The 20,574-nt window shown below is 39.4% G+C and overlaps 2 protein-coding genes across 5 annotated transcripts; one reads left to right on the plus strand and one right to left on the minus strand.

Moving 5' to 3' along the window:
* Positions 1 to 1,579: 1,579 nt before the first annotated feature.
* Positions 1,580 to 12,488, minus strand: leng9 (leukocyte receptor cluster (LRC) member 9). 3 transcript variants are annotated; one of them, XM_088326958.1, is made up of 8 exons: positions 12,247 to 12,488; positions 7,654 to 7,755; positions 6,487 to 6,604; positions 6,032 to 6,156; positions 5,611 to 5,937; positions 5,311 to 5,533; positions 4,413 to 4,500; positions 1,580 to 2,961 (listed from the first exon to the last, which is right to left on the minus strand). In XM_088326958.1, exons 2-8 carry the CDS (start codon positions 7,748 to 7,750, stop codon positions 2,329 to 2,331), a joined length of 1,611 nt encoding a protein of 536 aa, XP_088183084.1. In that variant the 5' UTR covers positions 7,751 to 7,755; positions 12,247 to 12,488; the 3' UTR covers positions 1,580 to 2,328. The 3 variants fall into 3 exon arrangements, with proteins under 3 accessions (XP_088183084.1, XP_088183083.1, XP_088183082.1); XM_088326957.1 differs by lacking the exon at positions 12,247 to 12,488 and adding an exon at positions 8,557 to 8,662; XM_088326956.1 differs by lacking the exon at positions 12,247 to 12,488 and adding an exon at positions 7,987 to 8,147.
* On the plus strand, positions 8,080 to 20,122 carry flcn (folliculin). Of its 2 annotated transcripts, none has more exons than XM_088326954.1 (12): positions 8,080 to 8,441; positions 8,567 to 8,767; positions 10,541 to 10,699; positions 10,794 to 11,015; positions 12,275 to 12,441; positions 13,472 to 13,563; positions 15,485 to 15,624; positions 15,728 to 15,841; positions 17,562 to 17,685; positions 19,116 to 19,238; positions 19,447 to 19,549; positions 19,631 to 20,122. In XM_088326954.1, exons 2-12 carry the CDS (start codon positions 8,567 to 8,569, stop codon positions 19,851 to 19,853), a joined length of 1,668 nt encoding a protein of 555 aa, XP_088183080.1. In that variant the 5' UTR covers positions 8,080 to 8,441; the 3' UTR covers positions 19,854 to 20,122. The 2 variants fall into 2 exon arrangements, with proteins under 2 accessions (XP_088183080.1, XP_088183081.1); XM_088326955.1 differs by having other exon boundaries at positions 8,082 to 8,441; positions 10,541 to 10,687.
* The last annotated feature ends 452 nt before the right edge of the window (positions 20,123 to 20,574 follow it).

Below are 20,574 nucleotides of genomic sequence, written 5' to 3' on the forward strand. Positions count from 1 at the left end.
GTGACCTCGCGGGTGAAGTGATGAGGTGGGAATATTGAGGAGCGGGCTGGGTAAAGGGAAAACAAAAAAACAAAAATGAGCAAAGGAGGGGGCGCGCTGGTTTTTCTGTGTCACTGAAAAGAGAGTAGGGGGTTGGGAGATCGTGCGAAAGAGGGAGCAAACAGTAGCGAGCCATGGAGCATGCCCACTGACTCACATGAAGTCTATGTATAGAGCCCAAGTGTGTGCGTCTCCAGGAGAAAGGGGGCAAAGACGGAAAATGTTGCGTTACAAATGCAAGAAATGCTGTTCAAGCTCAAGACAATCCAGGCCATCCGTCACACTAAATGTGACAAGTCGCCATGTAATAATTTAAGACATTGACAATAATTAGATTTCATTTTTTTTTTTAAATTGCACTCGTGGAATATTCCTCAGTGGAAACATTGCATAAACCCTGGAATCATGAAGCTGTACGCTATAAACACGTTAGTTAAGTCACTGATGTTAAGTAAATGCAATCTCATCGCCTCATAAACAATTTATGGGCTGCACATAAACATTTATAGCAGGTGCTTATTATGTGTCAATACAGTGTGTTGATTGGACATTACACTATGAAGTATTTCTTTAAAACAGAATGGACATGAAGAAAGCTTATTATCATCTTAACATAATAAGTCCTTTATTATAAATATGACATAAGTAAACCTCCAAAAAAGGCTGAATATCCCAGATATTGAATTTAGTAGTACCTAATGCTATGTTCAGTGATGGGCAACTGGTTTATTGGAGGGAATAAAAAAAAAATCATCGGTACTTGCGCATCAGTACCCATAGACTCGCATAATGCATATTTGTTTCCAATTTAGTTTTATTCTTAACAAAAATGCTTTCAATTTTTTTCAACCCACTATATTGGTGAACATCCATCAATGAGCATTGATTGTATGCATTTACTGTATCAGCTAGTCACAATCCGCCTTCCCCAAGAGGTCGCCATTCAGGTTAGTGGTGGAAGTGTACACACCTGGATTCATTCTACCCACACCTGACTGTTATCCCTAGCCTAAATATCTGTCATTGCTATATAAACATAATTTTAGAGCTCCCCAGTCTCGTTTCCTGCTTCCCAGCATCTTCGTCCACCAACAGATCATAACAAGCGTGACCATGCGAGCAGCGTTGTACCAGGAGCAACATTTACATTTTGTTTGAGGTAAATCATTTAACACAATAAGCATTTTTTTACCTTAGTCACCCTTGCATAAGTGCGTTTGAAAAACTGTAGCTTGTCCTGCAGCCTAGCACATTCACACCCTTCATTAGACTCACTTAATAATTTAAAAGTAACGACTCATAATAATCATTTTGACAGTTATCATTGACATTCGAATTTGTGGACCCAGTGGTACACAAACTAGTAACATACTTATACACATAAATAAGGTTATGTTACTTAGTTGCAGAAATTCAGTGTTTCCCAATTATTTTCTGTTATGCACCCCTTCAGAAGAAGAAATCCTCTTGCACCCATCCAAGATGTCTGTCCTCATCCGGGTTAATTATTTTTTCACGAGGTTACTTGAGGGTCTGGCTCCACTTTGTATCTACACTTTATTTTCAACGCTTATACTTTGTGCAGTATGTACAAAGAGATTAAATCTTAACAAAACACTGCCGATGAGAGCGTTACTTCGCCTTAGTGTAGTGGAGATGCAATTGTACTTTATTCTTTGAAAAGTTAGAAAACAAAAAAAAATTTCCAAGGTCAAATGCACACGCGCCCCGCTTGACGAAGCCCCACTATTTGAGAACCACTGCAGTAGTGCAGTAAACTGATTTTAATATATTGTTGCCCTAAAATAAAACGATGCAGCCTAACTCAACTCTATAAAGTTATTATATAATTATGACCTCAATTAAACTGATATTAATGCCCCAATGTGTATTATTTGCCCACTAGATGGCACTGTGTTGTTTGGTACGAGCGAGGGCCAATGATACACGGCACAGTGAGGCAGCAGAATACCGGACAAACATGGCGCAGATCTGAGTGGGGATTACATGGTGTAAAAGAAAGTAAAATCATAGGTTAAAATTTTATTTTTAAATAAAAAATAACATTGGTATGATTGTCCATGAATTTTTGCCTAGTATTCAAATCAATGTGTTTTTTTTTTTACTGGATAAAAGTTTTTGTACCAATAGGAAGCACTAATTATAACACACTGTCTCTTTACTGATCTTTAAAAACAAACATTTAGCTACAGCTTCGGTATTAGATCTTATTGTGAAGCCTAGATGTAGAGTTATCAGGAGTCAGAATAATCCCACATGAACTATCAATTATCGCAAAGTTACTGTGCATAAAGTCTCATAAAAACCGTCCGCGGTCCCAGAGCCGACAACACAAAGGTGCAAGGAATTCACAGGCAAACGGCCAAAGTTTAAACCTTTTCCAACCTTGAGGTCGCCCACATCGTTGAAGATGCGCTCCCCCTCGTCGTCCGTAACCTTAGCCAACGTGAGATGGTAGCGTGGGTTGTACGAGTTCCTGTGAAGCAAGCCCTCGCTTCTGTAGGCTTCCTGAAGGCCAGCATTGAGCTGCTGCAGCTGAATCTGAGGGTGGGGGCTCAGGTACAAGACCCTCCCATTGAAATGCTTTAGCTTGACGGGGAAGTTAACAGCCACCGGGGGATTGCGGTCAAAGTAGGCAAAGCGCTTCAGGATCTCTACAGCATCCTCTACTTGGGCTGGACTCTGCAGCACCAGGAGGCACAGGGTGACGTGCAATGTGGCCGATCCTTGCCAGTGAGGTGCGGAAGATGGGAGGAGAGTGCAGATCTCTTCCCGGAGCTGTTGGAAAGAGGCGAGGATAGCTGGAGTGTTGGCCCTGAACGTGATAAAGTGGGTAGGTTTCTTTTTAGGGGGACGACCACCGGGGCATTTCTCTCTTTGCTCAAGAGGCGCTGAGAGATTCTGGCATATGAAAATAAAGAAGAATTGAGTTTTAACTTGTATGACAGGAAATCCTTTCACACAGTATTGGAAACTCATTAGGATGCTGCAAGTAAACTTAGAACTTCTCAACTGTGACCAATATGTTGCCTCAAAAGTAAAACCAGCCACAACAAATTAATTGGATCGAAAATAACAAAAAAGGTTTAAAAGTGGATAGATCGACTGATTGTATTGAACAAAACAAATCCCAACAACTAAGAAATTTGGGGCAAAAGAGGGGTCAACAACCTTTTTGAAGCGGAGGTATACTTTTTGTAACTGACTAGCGTGAAGGGCTACCATTCTGACATGTATTTCTAAAAAAAAAAAACTTGTCAAGTTATTAATATGTTGTTACCATGGTATTACAATACAAAGGAAATTATTATTATTATTATTATTATTATTATGTTGTTAACAGGTTGTAATTATAAGATGTAAAAATGGGCTCAAGAAACCACGAAAACATATTTCTTGTTTAAGCGCACTAAATAATATACTTATACAGTGAGACAAATAAGTATTTCGTCAGCCGCCAATTGTGCAAATACTCCTTAAAAAAAGTGAAAGGCCTGTAATTGTCAACATACGTATCCCTCAACCCTGAGACACAGAATGTGGAAAAAAAAGAAAATCACATTATTGGATTTTGAAAAGAAAATATTTTTCAAATTATACATGGGTGCGGCTTGTGTAAGTACAAACGTGTCAAATCACTCAAAAAGTGGTGGGTGCGGCTTATAATCACGTGCGCTCTATAGTCCGGAATTTACGGTAATGTGAATTTCTGTTTTTTCTCTCCACATTCTGTCTCTCATGGTTGCGGTTTACCCATGTTGACAATTACAGGCCTCTCTAATATTTTCAAGCGGGAGAACTTACAAAATGAGTGGTTGACTAAATACTTATTTGCCCCACTGTATACTATATATCAAAGGCTGAGTTTAAAAAGACTTAAGAAGAATTTATCATGGATTCAATAACTCTGAGCATGTCAAAGATGCCAATTGGAAATCTAACTGGCAAGAAAATCGCAATGGCCCACAACTAGTGAGCTATTTTCAGAGCCAGTCCGCAGGCTGCTCAGGTTATCTAAGGGGGCTACCTGGTATCCACAGACATCGGGTTTGTGGCCTGATGTAGAACAACCCCTAAAATCATAAATTTGTCCAAAACAACCCGGAAAGTTGGATGGGATAAATCAGTCAATTTTCGACCCATTTTGAGTTATCTAACTTCTTTTAGAGGTGGATGAATGTCACCACGTACAGTACATCGTGTGGTGGCACTCCATTAGTTGTATTTCCTGAAGGACAACTGTATAATGTAGCATTCCTTTCTCGTGGCTAACACACCCAGCATTAAATTCAACACCTTTATAATTGAGCAAGCCAAACAAATATACAAAAGGTGAAGAGTATTTAACCAACCATTCCACCCTGGCCTTCAAAACTTTCTTCGAATCCATTTGTGTCTCCATGTATTACATCGTTTCCTTGAACTGGGGACAACGCCGCACTAAAAATAAAAAAATAAAAAGGAACAACATAAGTGAAGAATTCCTTTCTGGACATGCAAGACTTCACAAAAAAGAGCGAGGAGCTCATTGCATAACACCAAACTTGACCTCTTGTGGTGTGCTTGTGGAGGCTGTGCTTATAAATGTGGCTTCCACACAAGAATTTAATACAGTATTCCCCCGATTTTCGAAGTTTATCTGTTCCATAAACGTCTGTATTATTTTTATGCCGCAAAGCACTGTGGGTAGAGATGAATGATAAACGCATACTTCAGCCTGCAAGCTAAACAAATCTCTTGTGTATTAGTTGATTTCTGCAGGACGTTTCCATTATATTTTCTGCCCCACGGCCAAAATACCTTAGCTGTATCCATCCATATATAGTGTATACCAATACACTATATGTGGATGGATACAGTATATAGACATACATGGAAACAGACAGGATGCAGCAATGTAGCAGACTTTTGGAGCAAACAATCCCGCTAGTTTGTTGATTTGGGTGTATGACATCGATTAAATAATGCTTTATTAAATGTCAAAAGTTAAATGAAGAAGCAACATATATTTGATTGGTCATGTGGCTTATTCATGCATTTGTTCTTATACATTTCTTAAAGGATCTGTTCAATTCTCATGGTACACAACTCAAACTGGACTGTTAAGTTGTTTTAAAGGAGTGCAGTCAAATGAGAAAAATTTTGAACATGATACACAAAAGTAAAAATGTATTACACGAGAATGTGGGCTGTGGATAAGGAAGCCGGCTGGGATTTGTCATCTATTTTCAGAGAGGATGAAAAACAGACCTATTTGAAGCCTCCTCCACCACGCATTGCAACGCCTGACCGGCTTGTGCTGACTCAGAGGTGCGAGCGTTCATCTCGTTGTGCCTGTCGTCCTCCAGATGTGTGTTCTCAGCATGAGTACAATCCATTCTCTGGTTAACGACAGCAGATGAATGCCCTCTCGCTGTTTCTGTGTTATCCGAAGCTACTCTTGCTTGGTGCTCTTGGTCGTCAGAAGGCGTTTCTTTACTCAGAATAATTATAGTAAAAGACAAGCTTGTTGACTCTCTATACGTGTAGCAATATTGGGTCATTGCCTACCTTTTACGTCCTCACTCCCTCCAAAGGGGGGGGTGAGAGATTGACCTGTGGATCCAAAGACCCTATCGGTCCTGCTGTGGCGGTCCCAGACCCGATTCCCTTGGTAGGTGAAGTACTGGATCCTGTGTCTGGGGAGGGCGAGCTCAGTGGCATAGTCACAGTCACACGGGTTGGTGTCCCAGTTGAAATCACAGAAGGGGCGCTCGAGCACGCCCAGAAAACGGTCCACATAGCCCACTACAAATTGGGCCGCATCTACAGATGAGTCCCAGAGAATGCGAGAGATGACATCCTCTGCTGTCCGCATGCGGGGCTTTTTGTTGACGTCTGAGTAGAAAACAGTGTGGCCAACATGCTGTTTATGTTGAATGAAGAAAAAACATTTTGGAATCTTTGCAGGAAACTTAAAAATAGAAATCACCTGTTTCTTCTTCTTCTTTAAACTTGGTTTTATTACTGTTGGCTTTCTTCTTCTTTAGTATTTCTTCGTTATTTTCTGTCTGCTGAGCAGGAAGAATCACATCTGCCATAGCTATTGCTGGGTCACTATCAAAGAGATAAATTGTAATTTAGACGCAATTTAAAACAAACTTTCCGTCTAAAAAAACATAGAACTCCAAAGTTAAAGACATGGAACAAACCATAAATGCGAAGTTGAATCTGTGAATTGTTAAAAAAACATTTGATAAAGGTTACTAAATCTTTTTAGTTTCAACAAATATAAACATGTGTGAAAAATGTTTATTTCAAATACATCCCACATATGCAAGTATAAATAACGTCCAAATATTTTACCGAATATCTCACAAAACAATGTGAAACTAATAAAACCACCCCAATCGACACTTGAATGATGCTTTACAATAAGAAACTTACACTGAGCTGCTGGTTACTTCACAGATCATCTGGGTTGACTTGTGAGACAGACGACATCTGACACCAAAGTGACACTTTCCCTCCAGGAAGAACGGGCACACGTCCACTATTTTCTCCTCTGTCAGAGCAGTAAAGAAGAGTAAACACAGAGGTCAATATGTATGTATGTACAGTATGTATGTCTCTTTTATATTGATTCTCTCTAACCTGGAAAAAATGAAAACATACTAAATAAACATTGTTCTAACATCAAGAGAAAGCTAAACATACAACCTTGGCTGAGAGCCCTGCGATACAAAAGCAGGACAGCCGAAAAAATGTTCCCAGACTGTTTAACAATATCCATACATTTTATATAGCCATTATTCACATTCTTTTAGGCAATCGACTTCTGCGTTTATCAGAAGACAACACCCACAAAGATGTAATCCTCTCATTTGTCATTTTTATCGCTCAAATTCCAGACTAACTATTGTCTATGTTTTATTTCAGAGAGGTGTGTGTAACATGTCTGGTTCAAGAAGTGTCAATTATCGGTAATCGGACAGGACCACCAGTAAAAATTTACAGTAGAATGTGCAGACATCCTGAAACACAATTTCCAGAGAAAAAATGTAAACAACATGACCCGCAACTTGAATCACTCAAGGCAAAAAGTTCAACAGACATAGCCTATGGTACATCATCAAGTTATCTCTAAACTGAGAAACTAATGTCTGAAGTATTTTTTCCCTTTCAAAGCGAAGTAAAAGGGTGGTTGTGATCAATTTAATAAATGAATACACGGTGTCCTCCATAGACAGTCATTAAAAAATACAGCCTTTGTTTAATAACACATTGAACAAAAAATGGCCTTCAATATCTGTAAATTAATTTACAGCCATAAGGAAAAGCATCAGGAAAGCAAAATAAATATTGTAGTAAATAAAGACAAAACACTGTGTTACTGTCCTCTAGTAGACTGAGTACAGATTTGTAACGATCTGAAGTAACCATTTAATAAGATTTTTTTTCTACTCCTTCTCTCAAGAAATTATTTTATGCCCTGAAACATTTAATATTTCGTTTTTCCCCACTGAAATCGTTTTCACCATAGGTTTTTAGTTAGACGCCAATCTTGTACAGTACTTCTTAAATAGGTCATGAGAACACCTTTATTAATTTTACCTGTTTTGACAGCTTTTGAGCCTGTTGGATCTTCATTTCTGCTCACTTCCGCGGCATTATTTGTCCCCAGAGACGCCTCTGTACATTTAGACGCCATGCTGTCTAAATACAAAATAAAACTTGGTGAAGTGCTACGTCGACGTCAAAACCTGTTTTTTTTAACCTGAAGCACAGACAAACACGGAAAAAACAGCTAATTGTGGCTAACGTGAAAGTGCCGTAAAAAAGACTAGTCAATAGTGAACAAGTCAGACTAAAAATAGCGTCATTGAAATTGGGTTGGAATCTATCAAATACAAAAATACAATAATTCATCTTTTTGCATCTACGAACCTTTTCAAAAACTGTTCAGCCTCAATTCACCCTTGACACCAATATTGTCTTGGCGAAAGGGATTGTGGGAAACTGAGTTCTCATTTTGGGTAGCGTTTCTACTAAAAATGAGCGTCGTGGACATGCTTTAAAGACAAATGATATTTCAAGTACTCTGTATTTGTAATCAACAGACGACTGTGTAGGAATTGAAACGCGCAAAAGAATAAATAAAATAGAACTGCGGTGTGTCTCGAGATATCGAGCGCGTGACTAGGCGTCATCCACCTGACGTCATGCTAAGCTAGCAAAACAATCCAGAGGTAGATACAAAAGAGGCAGTGAGTGCAACAGGCACTAAGACATCTATGAATTACATTTACCCCAAATGCCGGATAGTTATTCAAATTGTCTTGCTATAGGTATGTAGTTTTATAAAGTAGCCAACTGTGTCAACTTCCCTACATCGAAGGAAGGTGAGTAACAGCCCTGTCATAAACCAATTCTAATCACGGATCCCTTAACCATCGGGATCGTCGGGGCAAAACTCGCTCTAATTCTAATACTGAAATAAAATGTTAATTCTCTAACTTCATTTCAGATGAACGCACTGGTGGCACTCTGCCATTTCTGTGAGCTCCATGGACCGAGGACGCTGTTCTGCACCGAGGCGTTACACCCTCCGTCCCCCTCCTCTCAGGCAGGCGTTCCAGTGCCCGGGGACCGAGACGTTGACCGGGACGGTGAAGGGCTCACCATGAAGGCCAACAGCTCGGCCACGCAGAGGGGAGAGATGTGCGAGGTGAAATCAAGACGTTATGTTCCTTTATACAACACATAATTGCTTTTAAAATAAATACTATCATTGCTTCTTACTAGCATTGGATGTTGTAGTTTGGAATCTGTTGCTGTTGAAAGCCCCTCCAGAATGTCTAGAAGTATCCATCCATTATCTGTACCGCTTATCCTCAATAGGGTCGCGGGGGTGATGGAGCCCATCCCAGCCATCTTCGGGCAGTGGGCAGGGGACACCCTGAACTGGTTGCCAGCCAGTCGTAGGGCACACAGGGACAGACAATTCGCTTGATCATTCACACCTAGGGACAATTTGGACTGGCCAATTAACCTGACATGCATGTTTTTGAAAGTGGGAGGAAACCGGAGTGCCCGGAGGAAACTCACGCAAGCATGGGGAGAACATGCAAACTCCATACAGGAAGGTTTGTAGCTGGATTTGAACCCATGACCTCAGAACTGTGCCGCACACGCGCTAACTACCGCGCCCAAAAAAAATCATGACAAGATGAGAGCTCTAACCTACAGTAGACCCCGGGATATGACTTTAATCTGTTCTGAAGTGTGGCTAGTACAGTGAAATTGTCCTATGGCAGGGGATAGAAATCTAAGGGTGGCGGCAGTAGCTCAGGAGGTAGAGCGATCGTCTTAGGATCAAGGGATCCCAGTTCGAATCCCGGCTTGTCCGTGTTACATGTCGAAGTGTCCTTGGGTAAGACACTGAACCCCCAATACCCCCAATAAGCAGGTTAGCGCCTTACATGGCTGCACGGATCACAGCCGCTATTGGGAAATGTGAAGCACAATGTGAAGCGCTTTGGGAAGTCATTGACTTGAAAAGCGCTATATAAATGCAGTTCATTTCATTTCATAAGGCAATTAGCCAATGTGGTCCCAAACCCGGTACTGCTAATCAAAACATTGGGCGCCACCAGGCTGTATTGCCCAAGACACACCACACGAAATGGTGCCCCTATGATCGTAGGGGTTGAGGGATCCAACCAACCATATAGTAAGTACCACTTGTGTGTAATATATTTGTGTATGATTACATTACAATATAAATAAATGTATATGTCAGGGGAAAAAAATACATTTGAGCTAGTATGGTGAAGTTAGCTGGTGGATGCAGAGGAAAAGGAAACGTCAGATTGAAATTGAATCTGACTTTAAAACTTCCATGTACAAGGATGCTGCCCTTAAAGACATTGCTGCTTGAATTTCTTTTCATTGTTTTGAGGCACACCAAATAATTTTTTGTTGATGCTGTATAGTGGGGAAACGGCCATAAAGAGGGGCCAACAAAATCTCCCACACATAAAGCAGGGGTCTCACACTCAATTTACTTAGGGGGCCCTAGAGCTAGGGTCTGGGTCAAACGGGGTTTTCAACAATAAAAGCTGATAAAAACATTCTACTGTTCTGAAATACTATTTTAAAAAAATCTACCCAAAATAAGATTTAGGAATGAATACCGGAAATATATTACAAATTTGGTATTTGGTCTTATCTTTCATTATCTTCTACTTTAGGATGCTACTTATTAATTTCCTTTGTGCATTATACTGTGTTTTGTTTCAATGACAAACTCTATGATATTCATATTTTAATGAAAACAAACCAGTGTTGTCAGCACTTACATTAAACTTTCCTATTAAGGTGGTGGCTTCAAACTATCGTCAAGTTTGAGACCCCTGCCAGAAAGTGAAAACATAATAAGGCTGTGTCGCTGTAACCCGTGATCTACTGTGTAAGATGTTCCCTCTTCTGTTTTTCACAGGGGTGTCGCTCCCTTCCTACATCCCACCCGGGTTTCATGAGCATTGACGACGAGACGGGCATTCGCTTTGTAAGCCACCAGCATCCCAGAGAAGCACAGCTCTTCAGCATTGTGCGCCAGGCTTGCGTACGCAGTCTCAGCTGCGAGGTAACTGGTGACGTATGTCGACTTATGTGTGTGTGTGAGTCACACATTTCATGCACCATATCCAACTTTGACCTACTCATGTGTCCTTATGCGTTTTTCTTCCAAGGTGTGCCCCGGGCGTGAAGGGCCCATTTTCTTTGGGGACGAGCAACACGGTTTTGTGTTCTCACACACGTTCTTCATCAAGGATAGCCTCGCCAGAGGGTTCCAGCGATGGTACAGCATCATCATGGTGGCCATGGACCGAATCTACCTCATTAATTCCTGGCCTTTTCTGTTACGCCACCTTCGACTGACCATACAAAGTCTGCAAAGCACAGCCTTAAAGGTTATCCCAATTGCTAACTCTAGATTTTCACACACCTGTTAATGAATTATAATATTTGGATTATAGACGAGACCCCCGGGATGCGACGTTTTGAGGTGGAGATTGCAAAAGTGAAATTGCCATATAGCGGGAGATAGTAACTTAAGTTAGCTCAGAAACCCTGTCACCTCAAAAATAAGCATTAAGACAACAAAATAGTACAAAGCAGGTACTACTTATGTGTAATATACATGCATGTAATTAAATAACATCATATATAATTATTCATGTTAAGGAAAAATGGCATTTTATATACATTTGGTGTGACGTGACTTGCGAGGATGCATGCCCTTAGAAGTGTTGGTTACTAGTTATCTCCCTTTTTTATCAAAGGTCCCCATCCTTGATTGGTTATGTCCATGCAACATTGCCGAGGTAGCAATTTGTGTACCTCCTTTGCATTTCTTGATAGTTGCAAGCTTTAATCTTGTGGTTATGATGATTTTCTTATTCCTTTATCATTATTGCAATCATTGGGACCCATAGCGAATAAACAATGCACAAAAATACACGATTGTATCCCCGACTTACATAGTATTTATGAAGCACAGAAGATTCTGAACTGAATGAGGAGAAAAGCATTGTGGGAGATGGTACAGCCAATAACACATCGGCATTTTCATGACGCGATACAGTGGAGTAGCGGGTGTATGCAGGAAGAGTAGATGTCGACAGTAGATTAAAAAATAAAAGGATTTGGAAACTTAAACTTGCTAGGATTGTCTTGCCCTTACAAGATTTACTAGCTTTAATTGCGTCCTCATTTTTAATATTACAGCCAAATCAAAGGTTAGCGAGTTGTATGTCCTCATCACATTTCTTGATAATCGCAAGTTTAGTTTCTATCGTTATGTTTTTTCTTCTCCCTTTAGCATCCCAAAATCCTGAACTGAGTGGAGGGAAAGGCATTGTAGGAGGTAGTTCTGCCAATAGCAAACCGATAGGAGACCGGCATGTTATGTGACGTGAACTGATTGCAAACAGGTGTTTTAGAAACGCAATTCGGCCTACGCATGTATGCATGAACACTGCACAGTTTGAATTCTGGGCCACGCAAAATAATTTGTTGATAATGTCATATAGTGGGGAAAATTCCATAAAAATGGCCTGAAAATGTTGTAAGGCGGGGATGCCGTATCCTGGGTTTGTCTGTATTTTGATCACAGTTGTGTAATTCGAATCAAATGCTCACCTGTTACTTCTCTGACTTGTTTCGTTAGGTGTTTGAAAATGAGCAAGGCATTTGTCCCCAGCGGGCAGTGAGGATGAACAGCGTGTTCTCGCCTGCAGTGTTTCCACACCAGAGGAGCGGCAACGCAGCCCGCTCTCTAACATCTCTCACGCAGCATCCGAATCTTTGGGCGAGCCTGCACTCCTCCTTTAGCTGGTCAGTCAGCTGTGCACATATACAGCAACCTGAACATAAACACAAGCACAGTTGTGTTATTATCCAATTACAATATTTATTACATTCATTTATTTACTTGCAAGAGTCTATTTTCTTAAGTCAAGAGTTTTTTTTCCTTGGCTTTAAGCTTTCCAGTATATGTACATTCATGTTTTTATGTGTTGCATACTTTGTTAATCTATTCAGTAATTCCGGAGTAATTATTGCTGGATGTCTTAAATCTTTTTGCGATCGTTTTTAATTCTAACTAGTAACAAGTAAGAGTTCGATTTATTCTCCCAGGGCCAGAGTAATTTCCTTCACTGTTTTGCAACCAATTAGAATAGTTGTCCCAAAACGGAATAATACTGTGAAAATATATCAGTAATGGATAAAAATAGGTGTGGAGGTTCATAAAATCAGGCTGAATTCAAATACATCTAAAAAGATTACATCATTGAGCTAAAGATGTGTTTAAAAAGACCTTATGGGATAAAGCAGATGTAAGAGTTATTATTTGAACAGAAAATAATATACAAACATTTAAGTTAGCATGGAAATTTAATTTTACAATAAAAAATATAACTTAATTATAGTTACAATTAATATTTTTAAAACAACATGAACTCTGTAAAATATACAATACACAGTATTTTAGCTCTAGGTATTTTTTGTTGGGGAAACACTCTCCTTATTTTCCTAGTTCAGGAAAGTGTTGCGTTGCAAACGAAATGTTCTTTTAATTGTAGTTTTTAGTTTTGTCTTTATTCCAAACAATGTTCAAAGTGCTGACTCGTAGTCAAATGAAGTTACGACTGAATATTCCACTTCCAAAAACACTTAATGGAAATGAGCTCTTGTAAAAAGATGACCACAAACACTTCCAGAAAGTCCATATTCAGTGACCATAATTTGTGCATTGTTAAGCAGACAAAACAACATTTTTAATAGACGAGTCATGTCACAAGTGTCGTCATGCCGTGACCGAGTTGTGATTAATCGGGAAACTTGTGGTTTTCCTCCTTTGCAGGCTTCTAAAGGCCTGTGGTAGTCGTTTGACAGAAAAGCTCCTGGAAGGAGCCCCAACTGAAGACACACTAGTGCTCATTGAGAGACAGACAGGTATCTTTGGTTAAAGAATCAGTGTGTTGAATAATCTTTTTTTTCCAAATGCAGTACACCCGGGATACGGCTTTACAAAATTTCACTTGATGGTGTGGAATAAGATGCTTTTTGTACCTTCATTTGTGGCAATTTCTTTACTATATGACAACAACAAATAATTTTGAGTGCCAAAAGATTAAAATTCCATCTTTGCAGCGTTCATGTATATGTAGAGTAACGTTTTTTAAATGCATATCTGCTATTGGTCGACATCATATAATATCCTGGTTTACTATAGGTTTGGGCCATTGCAATATGAAAATGCTGATATGCTATTGGCTGAACTACAACGTCTTTCTCTTCATTAATTTAGGTATCTCACTTCAAGGACGCAACTGTATTTTTTGTACTTTAATAAGGGAGCAGCAGAAACATGATATCCATGGAAACGGGCTTGGGATTATATCGTTTAAAAGGCACACGGATCAATATTCTCACATAGTTGGAAGTCCATAACTAATTAACAATTGGAACTTAAAAAAAATTGAATTAAAGCAAAGCTATCTATTGGGCATTACTGTAGGTTTCCATTCCCCGCTATATAGCAATTTCACTTTGCGATTCCCACTTCACAACAGATTCATGACACATCCCAAGGGTCTACTGTTCAGTAGACAAGCAAGTAAATGATAGTGCATCTATTCCTAATCATTGAGATCTACCCTAGGTGCATCTGACTATTACTGTACAGACGCTCCCCTACTTACGAGATATGTTCCGGACGATCTTTTGTAAGTTGAATTTGTTCGTACGTTGCTTCAGTGCTATATTTTGTATGGGATGTATGTTTAAGGCTTGTTTAATAAAACTGTATTGTTTTGAAACTGAAAAATAAACGTTTGATAAAATAATATGCTCTATAACGTTACAAAGCAGGCTGAATGAATGATAGTACTGAAAAACAAAGCTACACATTAGGCGTTGACATTCTGTGGTCTGTGCAGCCCTTTGAGACTCCTTGTGATTAAAGGCGTAAAAAACAAACTCGACTATAATGATAAATAAAGTTAACTTACTTTTGGAAGAGTTAGGCAACTTCTTTTGTGGTAAAAAGTGGACAAAAAAAATAGCGATCCAACAATTCTCTCACTAGCATCAAGCTTTCTTACTCCACTTTCATTTCAAAAGAAACGGCTCGCCTCTTCTTTAAGCTTTACACCAACCATATTGAATGGATGCACGAGATATTAAACAATAAAAACATCAAAGTTCTTAGCGTGCTAGAGAAACAGTGCAGTGTATATACACACAAACCAGGAAGTAGAAGCCGGATTTCGTTTTCGGGGTGGATGCTGGGTGACCTCTCACAGTGCCACGCAGCAGAAAGAAGCACTACAGCACTGTCCTCCACTCGGATAAAGGTGCACACAATACCTAATGTCCGGCGGATATTTTTCAACATCCTGAAAAAAATGTTCGCTTATACCATTTTTCGTAACTCGAATGTTCATAAGTAGGGGAGCGTCTGTTTGTGTTTTTCCTCCCTAAAAAGCCCATTCAGCAATTGTAGAATAAAAAACTCACTTGCCGGTTGCCATGAGCTCAACCTTTTAATGGTCTCATTAAGATTAACTACCTCATGAATGAAATGAACCCATGTATAATAGTGTTCAATAATTTTAACCTTAGTAGATGGAGATGAACCAAACAAAGCTACTTAAGCCATGCAAAAAATATTTAACAACATGAAAAAAAAAAAAAATATTTTCAATGAAAGTTATTTTGACAGACTGTTATACAATTACTGTGACCCATGTACGTGTTTTTGTAGTTATTCAACTGCTTGCTATAACACTGTCCAGAAACTGTGAGTTAGTGTTGGATTTCCCCTCCAGTGTAATAACAAATTCACAACCTCAATTTTATCTGAATCCCAAAGAACAAGAGGAGGAGATGAGCTGCTGGGAAGGAGCAGAAGGAGGCATTTCCAAGCCACGGGGGCACCAATTAGAGGGCGAAATAGGTCATGACGATGAGTTGTCCGGTCCAAGGTTTAGGTCACTGAGGCATTTGAGGCAGGTAAAGACAGGCCAGAAAAAAGTAGATCTATGTTTTTTAGCACCGCCGCATGACTTCTAGCCATGAGACTTTTGTGAGTCATTGTCTGGTGTTGTGCGTGCAGGTCCTTGGGGCTGCAGAATTCCGGCAGGTAGCGTGGCATGTTCTCATGGGGAATCAGGTCATATGGAGAGGCGCTGACCCCAGGCTCATCCATTCTGCTTTCACAGTACTCAAGGTAGCTGAGTGTGAATGTTCAGAAAAGATTTTACTAATCACTACAAGCAAAGGAAGTCGTGGATCTAATCATTTATCTGGAAGTTACCGCAATCTTTTGGTCCCAAAGGAATGGTGAAAGTAAAAGGCGGCAGCCGAATTAACCCAAACTGTTGTCAAGGTTCTAAGCAGAGGTTCAAACTAAGTACAAACATACATAAACCTACAGCTAGTAATCAAAACAGACGAAAAGATCATTAGCGGCCTTGCGCCCAGTCCGGAGGACATTGGCAGCCAGCGATACCGCAGCAGAGCCAGCATATGTCATACATCAACATAAAAGACTTTCTTACCCCTGCCACAGATTATTTTACCTGTTGCCCTCTGGTAGGCGTTACAGATTGCCTAAAACAAGAACGAACATGCTCAGAGACCGTTTTTTTTCACAGGGCCATCACTACGCTAAACAAGCACGCAATACGGTGAAAATCGAAATCTTGCGACCTACTCAAAGAATTATTGTAACTGCTCATGTGTTTACACTATATTTCATCTACTATTATGATGCACCTTTTTTTTCAGTTACACGATTATTATAGTGCCAGTCCAAGCACTACGTTGTAAATATTTTTCCCAATTTATTCTGACAGTCTTTTATCATATCCTTCTCTTCAAAATCTTTATTACACGTTTACCCTTGAGTGCCTTGTCTAATCCTGTTGCGTGCAATGTTTTACCACATTGATATCAATGACAACAAAGACAATTCTATTAAGTAAACCACCCCCGAAAATTCCTAAGTCAATGTTGATTAATACCATGCTCAGTACAAAAAAAACATGATTAGCCTTCATTAAGGATCACATTTGCCTGGCTGGCATGACATAAACAAAGCAACCACCAGAATGAGATTAAAAAATGAAAATCTTTTTTAAATAATGACATTGTCATTTGCTTTTTTGTTAACCATGTGGAAAACAAATAATTTGAATCCGAAATTATATTTGGCTTAAAATTCTGTCTGAAATTGTCAATTTTTATGACCCCGCCGTTTATACAAAACTTCAAATTTTCTTTTAACAGTGTCGTAATACTATTAAAAACATGCTTGATGTAGTTCACTTTGCTCAGATTCCTACATGAAATCGATTTACATATGTTGAGGTTAGACATTGCATTTTAATAACGCTCACATTTACCCCTGAAGATATCTAGCCAATTATTTTCCGTCTGAGGTTATAATATTACTATTATGGATTCACCACTCCACACCCTGATGCATTTGTCTTCTACTTGTCGTTGACATGCTTTTTCCAGAGGCAAGCCAGAGCGTGCAGCTGTTATCTGCTTCCTGACAGATTTTTTTTTTTTTTTTAATAAAGCGCGAGCAATTTTAGAGTCAAAATGAGTTTGCACCTGTGATTTCCCTGAGAGATTTCTTTACCGGGATTAGATTTTTTTTTAGAATAAAAGTCACATATGACAATACCACTTCCAGTTCTTCCTGAGTCATGTGACTTCCCGGGTATCTCCATGACCTTTCGTGAGTCCAGTTGGGTCATTGTGATATGAGTAGACATTTACTAATTCATTTGACTGTGGCGTTTTCTTTTGGCTGGAATTATTTTTTTCCCACTATATTCATGAGATAAGAGTAGCTTTGAGAACAGCTGACATATCCTTGTGTAAGCTGCCTTGTAAAGTGTCAATCAAAAACAGAGCATTATTGTCTCTTTCAACAGACGCTGCTCCCGGTGGGATGTGTGCGTTCAGTTCCTTACAGTGCTAACTACGAAGAGGCCTACAAGTGCAACTTCCTTGGTCTGAGTATAGATGTGCTCATTCCAGCCCATGTTATCTCTTCAGGTAAGACACAAGAATAGAATAGTCTTCATTGTCATCTATTAAAACGTAATGCACATTGGCACTCCATGATAAATATGTAATAAAAACTGAAAAGAATAAAATAAGATTTAAAAGGTAGAATATTAGAAATCTTAGGTAATAATTACAGCAAAGTGGACTGTAGACTGGCCTAAATTGTTGCATTGTGCATCAGAAAATAGTGCAATGGCATTAACATTATTGGTTCAAAAATAAGCAGCCACCAGAGGAGGAAAACACCCAAAATAAGAAATACAAGTAATATAATAAAATATGAAAATATTTTTTTAAATATTCCTTGACAGTCTTGTGTACTTGCTCAGGGCAACAATGGTTCTGGGGAAGAAACTGTCTCTTACTGTTAGTCTATGTTTTAAGGCAGTGTTTTTCAACTGGTGGCTCTGGACCATTTTCAGTGGGTCTTAGGCCTTTGCACTGGCAAAATAATGCCAAGAAGGAAAAAAAGGGTCAAATACACAGTAGATGGCAATAATGTTCCGCTGAATCTCTTTTTTTCTGTTCAGTCAACCGCAGCCATCAAAATTGTGTTTGATAAGGACAACCTGTGATTTTGTTTTAATTCATTTTGCTGCCCTTATTAATGGGTTCCAAGAAAGTTGGTGAGAAGGGAAAGAAAAGTGGAAAAGGGTGACACCAAGGACTGAGTCGAAGAAGGAAATGATTGCGAAATACGAAATCATTGTACGAGTGTCTGCCATTGAAGCACTGCTTGAGGGTTCATTAAATGGTTATAAAATGTTATATTCGCTAGGTTTTTTACCACTATATTGATCTTTATTATCAACAAAATTAAGTAATTATTGTATCGTTACACAATTTATTAATATTTTGTGTAAAAACTTCTTTTAATATGTGGCTATTTTAAAACAGTTTTAGGGGATCGCATAGATGCGATGTAGGCTTATATTCGAGTATAAACGGTACTTGAAGTCATTTAGATTATGCTGGTCATTTTGTTTTATGAAAAAAGGTAAATATATACTCCTCTGGTTTAAACTGCACAATCCTTTCTTTCTATAAATTTGAGAAGTCGATTTTTTTTTTTATTGAAGTGGCAGCTTGTAATCAGGTAGAATGGTTGGATCCACCAGCCTGACCAGTTGAGAACCACTGTTTTAAAAGAACTGTAGCATCAAAGAGGTGGTAGGCGGGGTGAGAGTAGTACTTTATAATGTTGTCGGCCCTGCAGTTGTACAGAGAATATCTTTTAGACTGGGTAGAAAGTATCCATGATTTTTTTGGGCTGTGTTGATGACTCTAAGATTTGCCTTTGCAATATCCGGCTATTGAATTAAGTCATGAATTCCTATCTGAAGACCTAAGTACAAAAAAACAAAGCCTGCCAGTGTCATAAATGTAATATAAGTATTGGTTCTGTTTGGGCCCCGTAGAATTTTCAGTACTGGTGGACGTCAGCTCTGACATAGGATGTCAAAACCCACCGACAGAAGACAATATCTGCTCACTTTATCAGTTCAACGTGAGCAGTGCCAACACACAGCCCACGGACAGAGGTGAGGTTACTGTTTTGTGATAACAAGGTGCGCTAACACCTCCACCAACACCCTTTAAAATGAATCAACACTAAGTAATGAAGAGATTCTCTTCACATAAACTCCATCCTAGGAATACAATATACCAATACATATATTATTTACTATCTAGGTTACCCCTAATAATGCTACTTAAAAAAGATTTGATGAAGCAATGTTTCCCATTCAGGCCCGACATTACTCAACAAACTGGAAGTGGCGCTGTCCAATGAGAACTTGTCTGTGGATGTGGTGTCTCTCTGTCTTCTGTGTTTAAAGGAGGAATGGATGAAGTAAGACACACCTTTGTTGCTTTGGACTCTCGTCTTGATGTAACTCGTCTCTAAACTGCGTGTTCTCGCTCCCTTTTTCAGCAAGGCCAAAGTGCTCTTCAAATTCTCCAAAGTGGATGGGCGAAGCAGGGAGGACACACAGAAAGTTTTGGCTCTGCTCGGCACAACAGGGCCCGGGGAGGAGGACAACGTCAGGCTGCTAAAGTTTTGGATGACAGGTCTCAGCAAGACCTACAAGAGCCATCTGATGAGCGCCGTCCGGGGAGGGGAAAGGAACGAAGCCTTAGTCAGTGACAAACACTGAAAGAATCAAACGATTGTACTACAAAAGGAAAGCGAAAGCAAGATTCCTTTCAAGGCCTGATGTTCTTTACTCTTTGCCTCCCTTCACTAGAATTGAATGAAGGGACTTCCTGGTTTTCCCCTTAAGAAATTCAAATTCCCTTTGGTTATTGTATAAATGAGATTAGAGTTGTGTATTTTTCTACTTTAATTGTACTAAAAATTCCATTTTAATTCATTACACTACGCTATTTTAATGCTCTAGTAATAAATTGAATGCATGGACTTGAATGGGGCAAATGGTTTCATTTTCCATCCATCAGGTTAACCAACTCGAAAGCACAAGTGTTTCATTATGAACTAAGTTTTTTTTCACAATTAGTGCCCTCTTGTGGCAAATAATGCAAAGGGAGGGAAATGGAGAAGGAATGCAGCTCCCACGCATTTTTTTTTTTTGCTTTTGAGTACACCACAAATCAAAAGTGGTTTAAGCAGACGCTTTGTCTGGTTGTACTTTACTCCCGGCACATTGTTTGCATGAAACCAATTTTAGCAAAACGACCCCCAGCAGTTTAATCTTAATGAGCCACAACTTGGACACTGATCTACAGTATTAAAAACACGCTTTATCGCTTTTGCTGACATGTGCACATTTAGTCAATAAAAAATAAATCATAACATACGGCTGTTGAAATTACGAGCCAGGGTGGGGGGTACCTGTCAAAATGGCAGGTCGCATGTGC

Source organism: Urocampus carinirostris, chromosome 2 (genome assembly GCF_059441175.1).
Source record: "Urocampus carinirostris isolate Australia breed hairy pipefish chromosome 2, RoL_Ucar_1.0, whole genome shotgun sequence".
Classification (NCBI taxonomy): Eukaryota; Metazoa; Chordata; class Actinopteri; order Syngnathiformes; family Syngnathidae; genus Urocampus; species Urocampus carinirostris.

Coding starts and splice junctions, on each gene's coding strand:
- flcn (XM_088326954.1), top strand. CDS start 8,567: ATGAACGCACTGGTGGCACTCTGCCATTTCTGTGAGCTCCATGGACCG. Junction 8,768..10,540: donor AGAGGGGAGAGATGTGCGAG/GTGAAATCAAGA, acceptor TGTTTTTCACAG/GGGTGTCGCTCCCTTCCTAC. Junction 11,016..12,274: donor TGCAAAGCACAGCCTTAAAG/GTTATCCCAATT, acceptor TTGTTTCGTTAG/GTGTTTGAAAATGAGCAAGG.
- leng9 (XM_088326958.1), bottom strand. CDS start 7,750: ATGGCGTCTAAATGTACAGAGGCGTCTCTGGGGACAAATAATGCCGCG. Junction 6,605..7,653: donor CTCAAAAGCTGTCAAAACAG/GTAAAATTAATA, acceptor CTGCTCTGACAG/AGGAGAAAATAGTGGACGTG. Junction 4,501..5,310: donor GTGGAGGAGGCTTCAAATAG/GTCTGTTTTTCA, acceptor TTTTATTTTTAG/TGCGGCGTTGTCCCCAGTTC.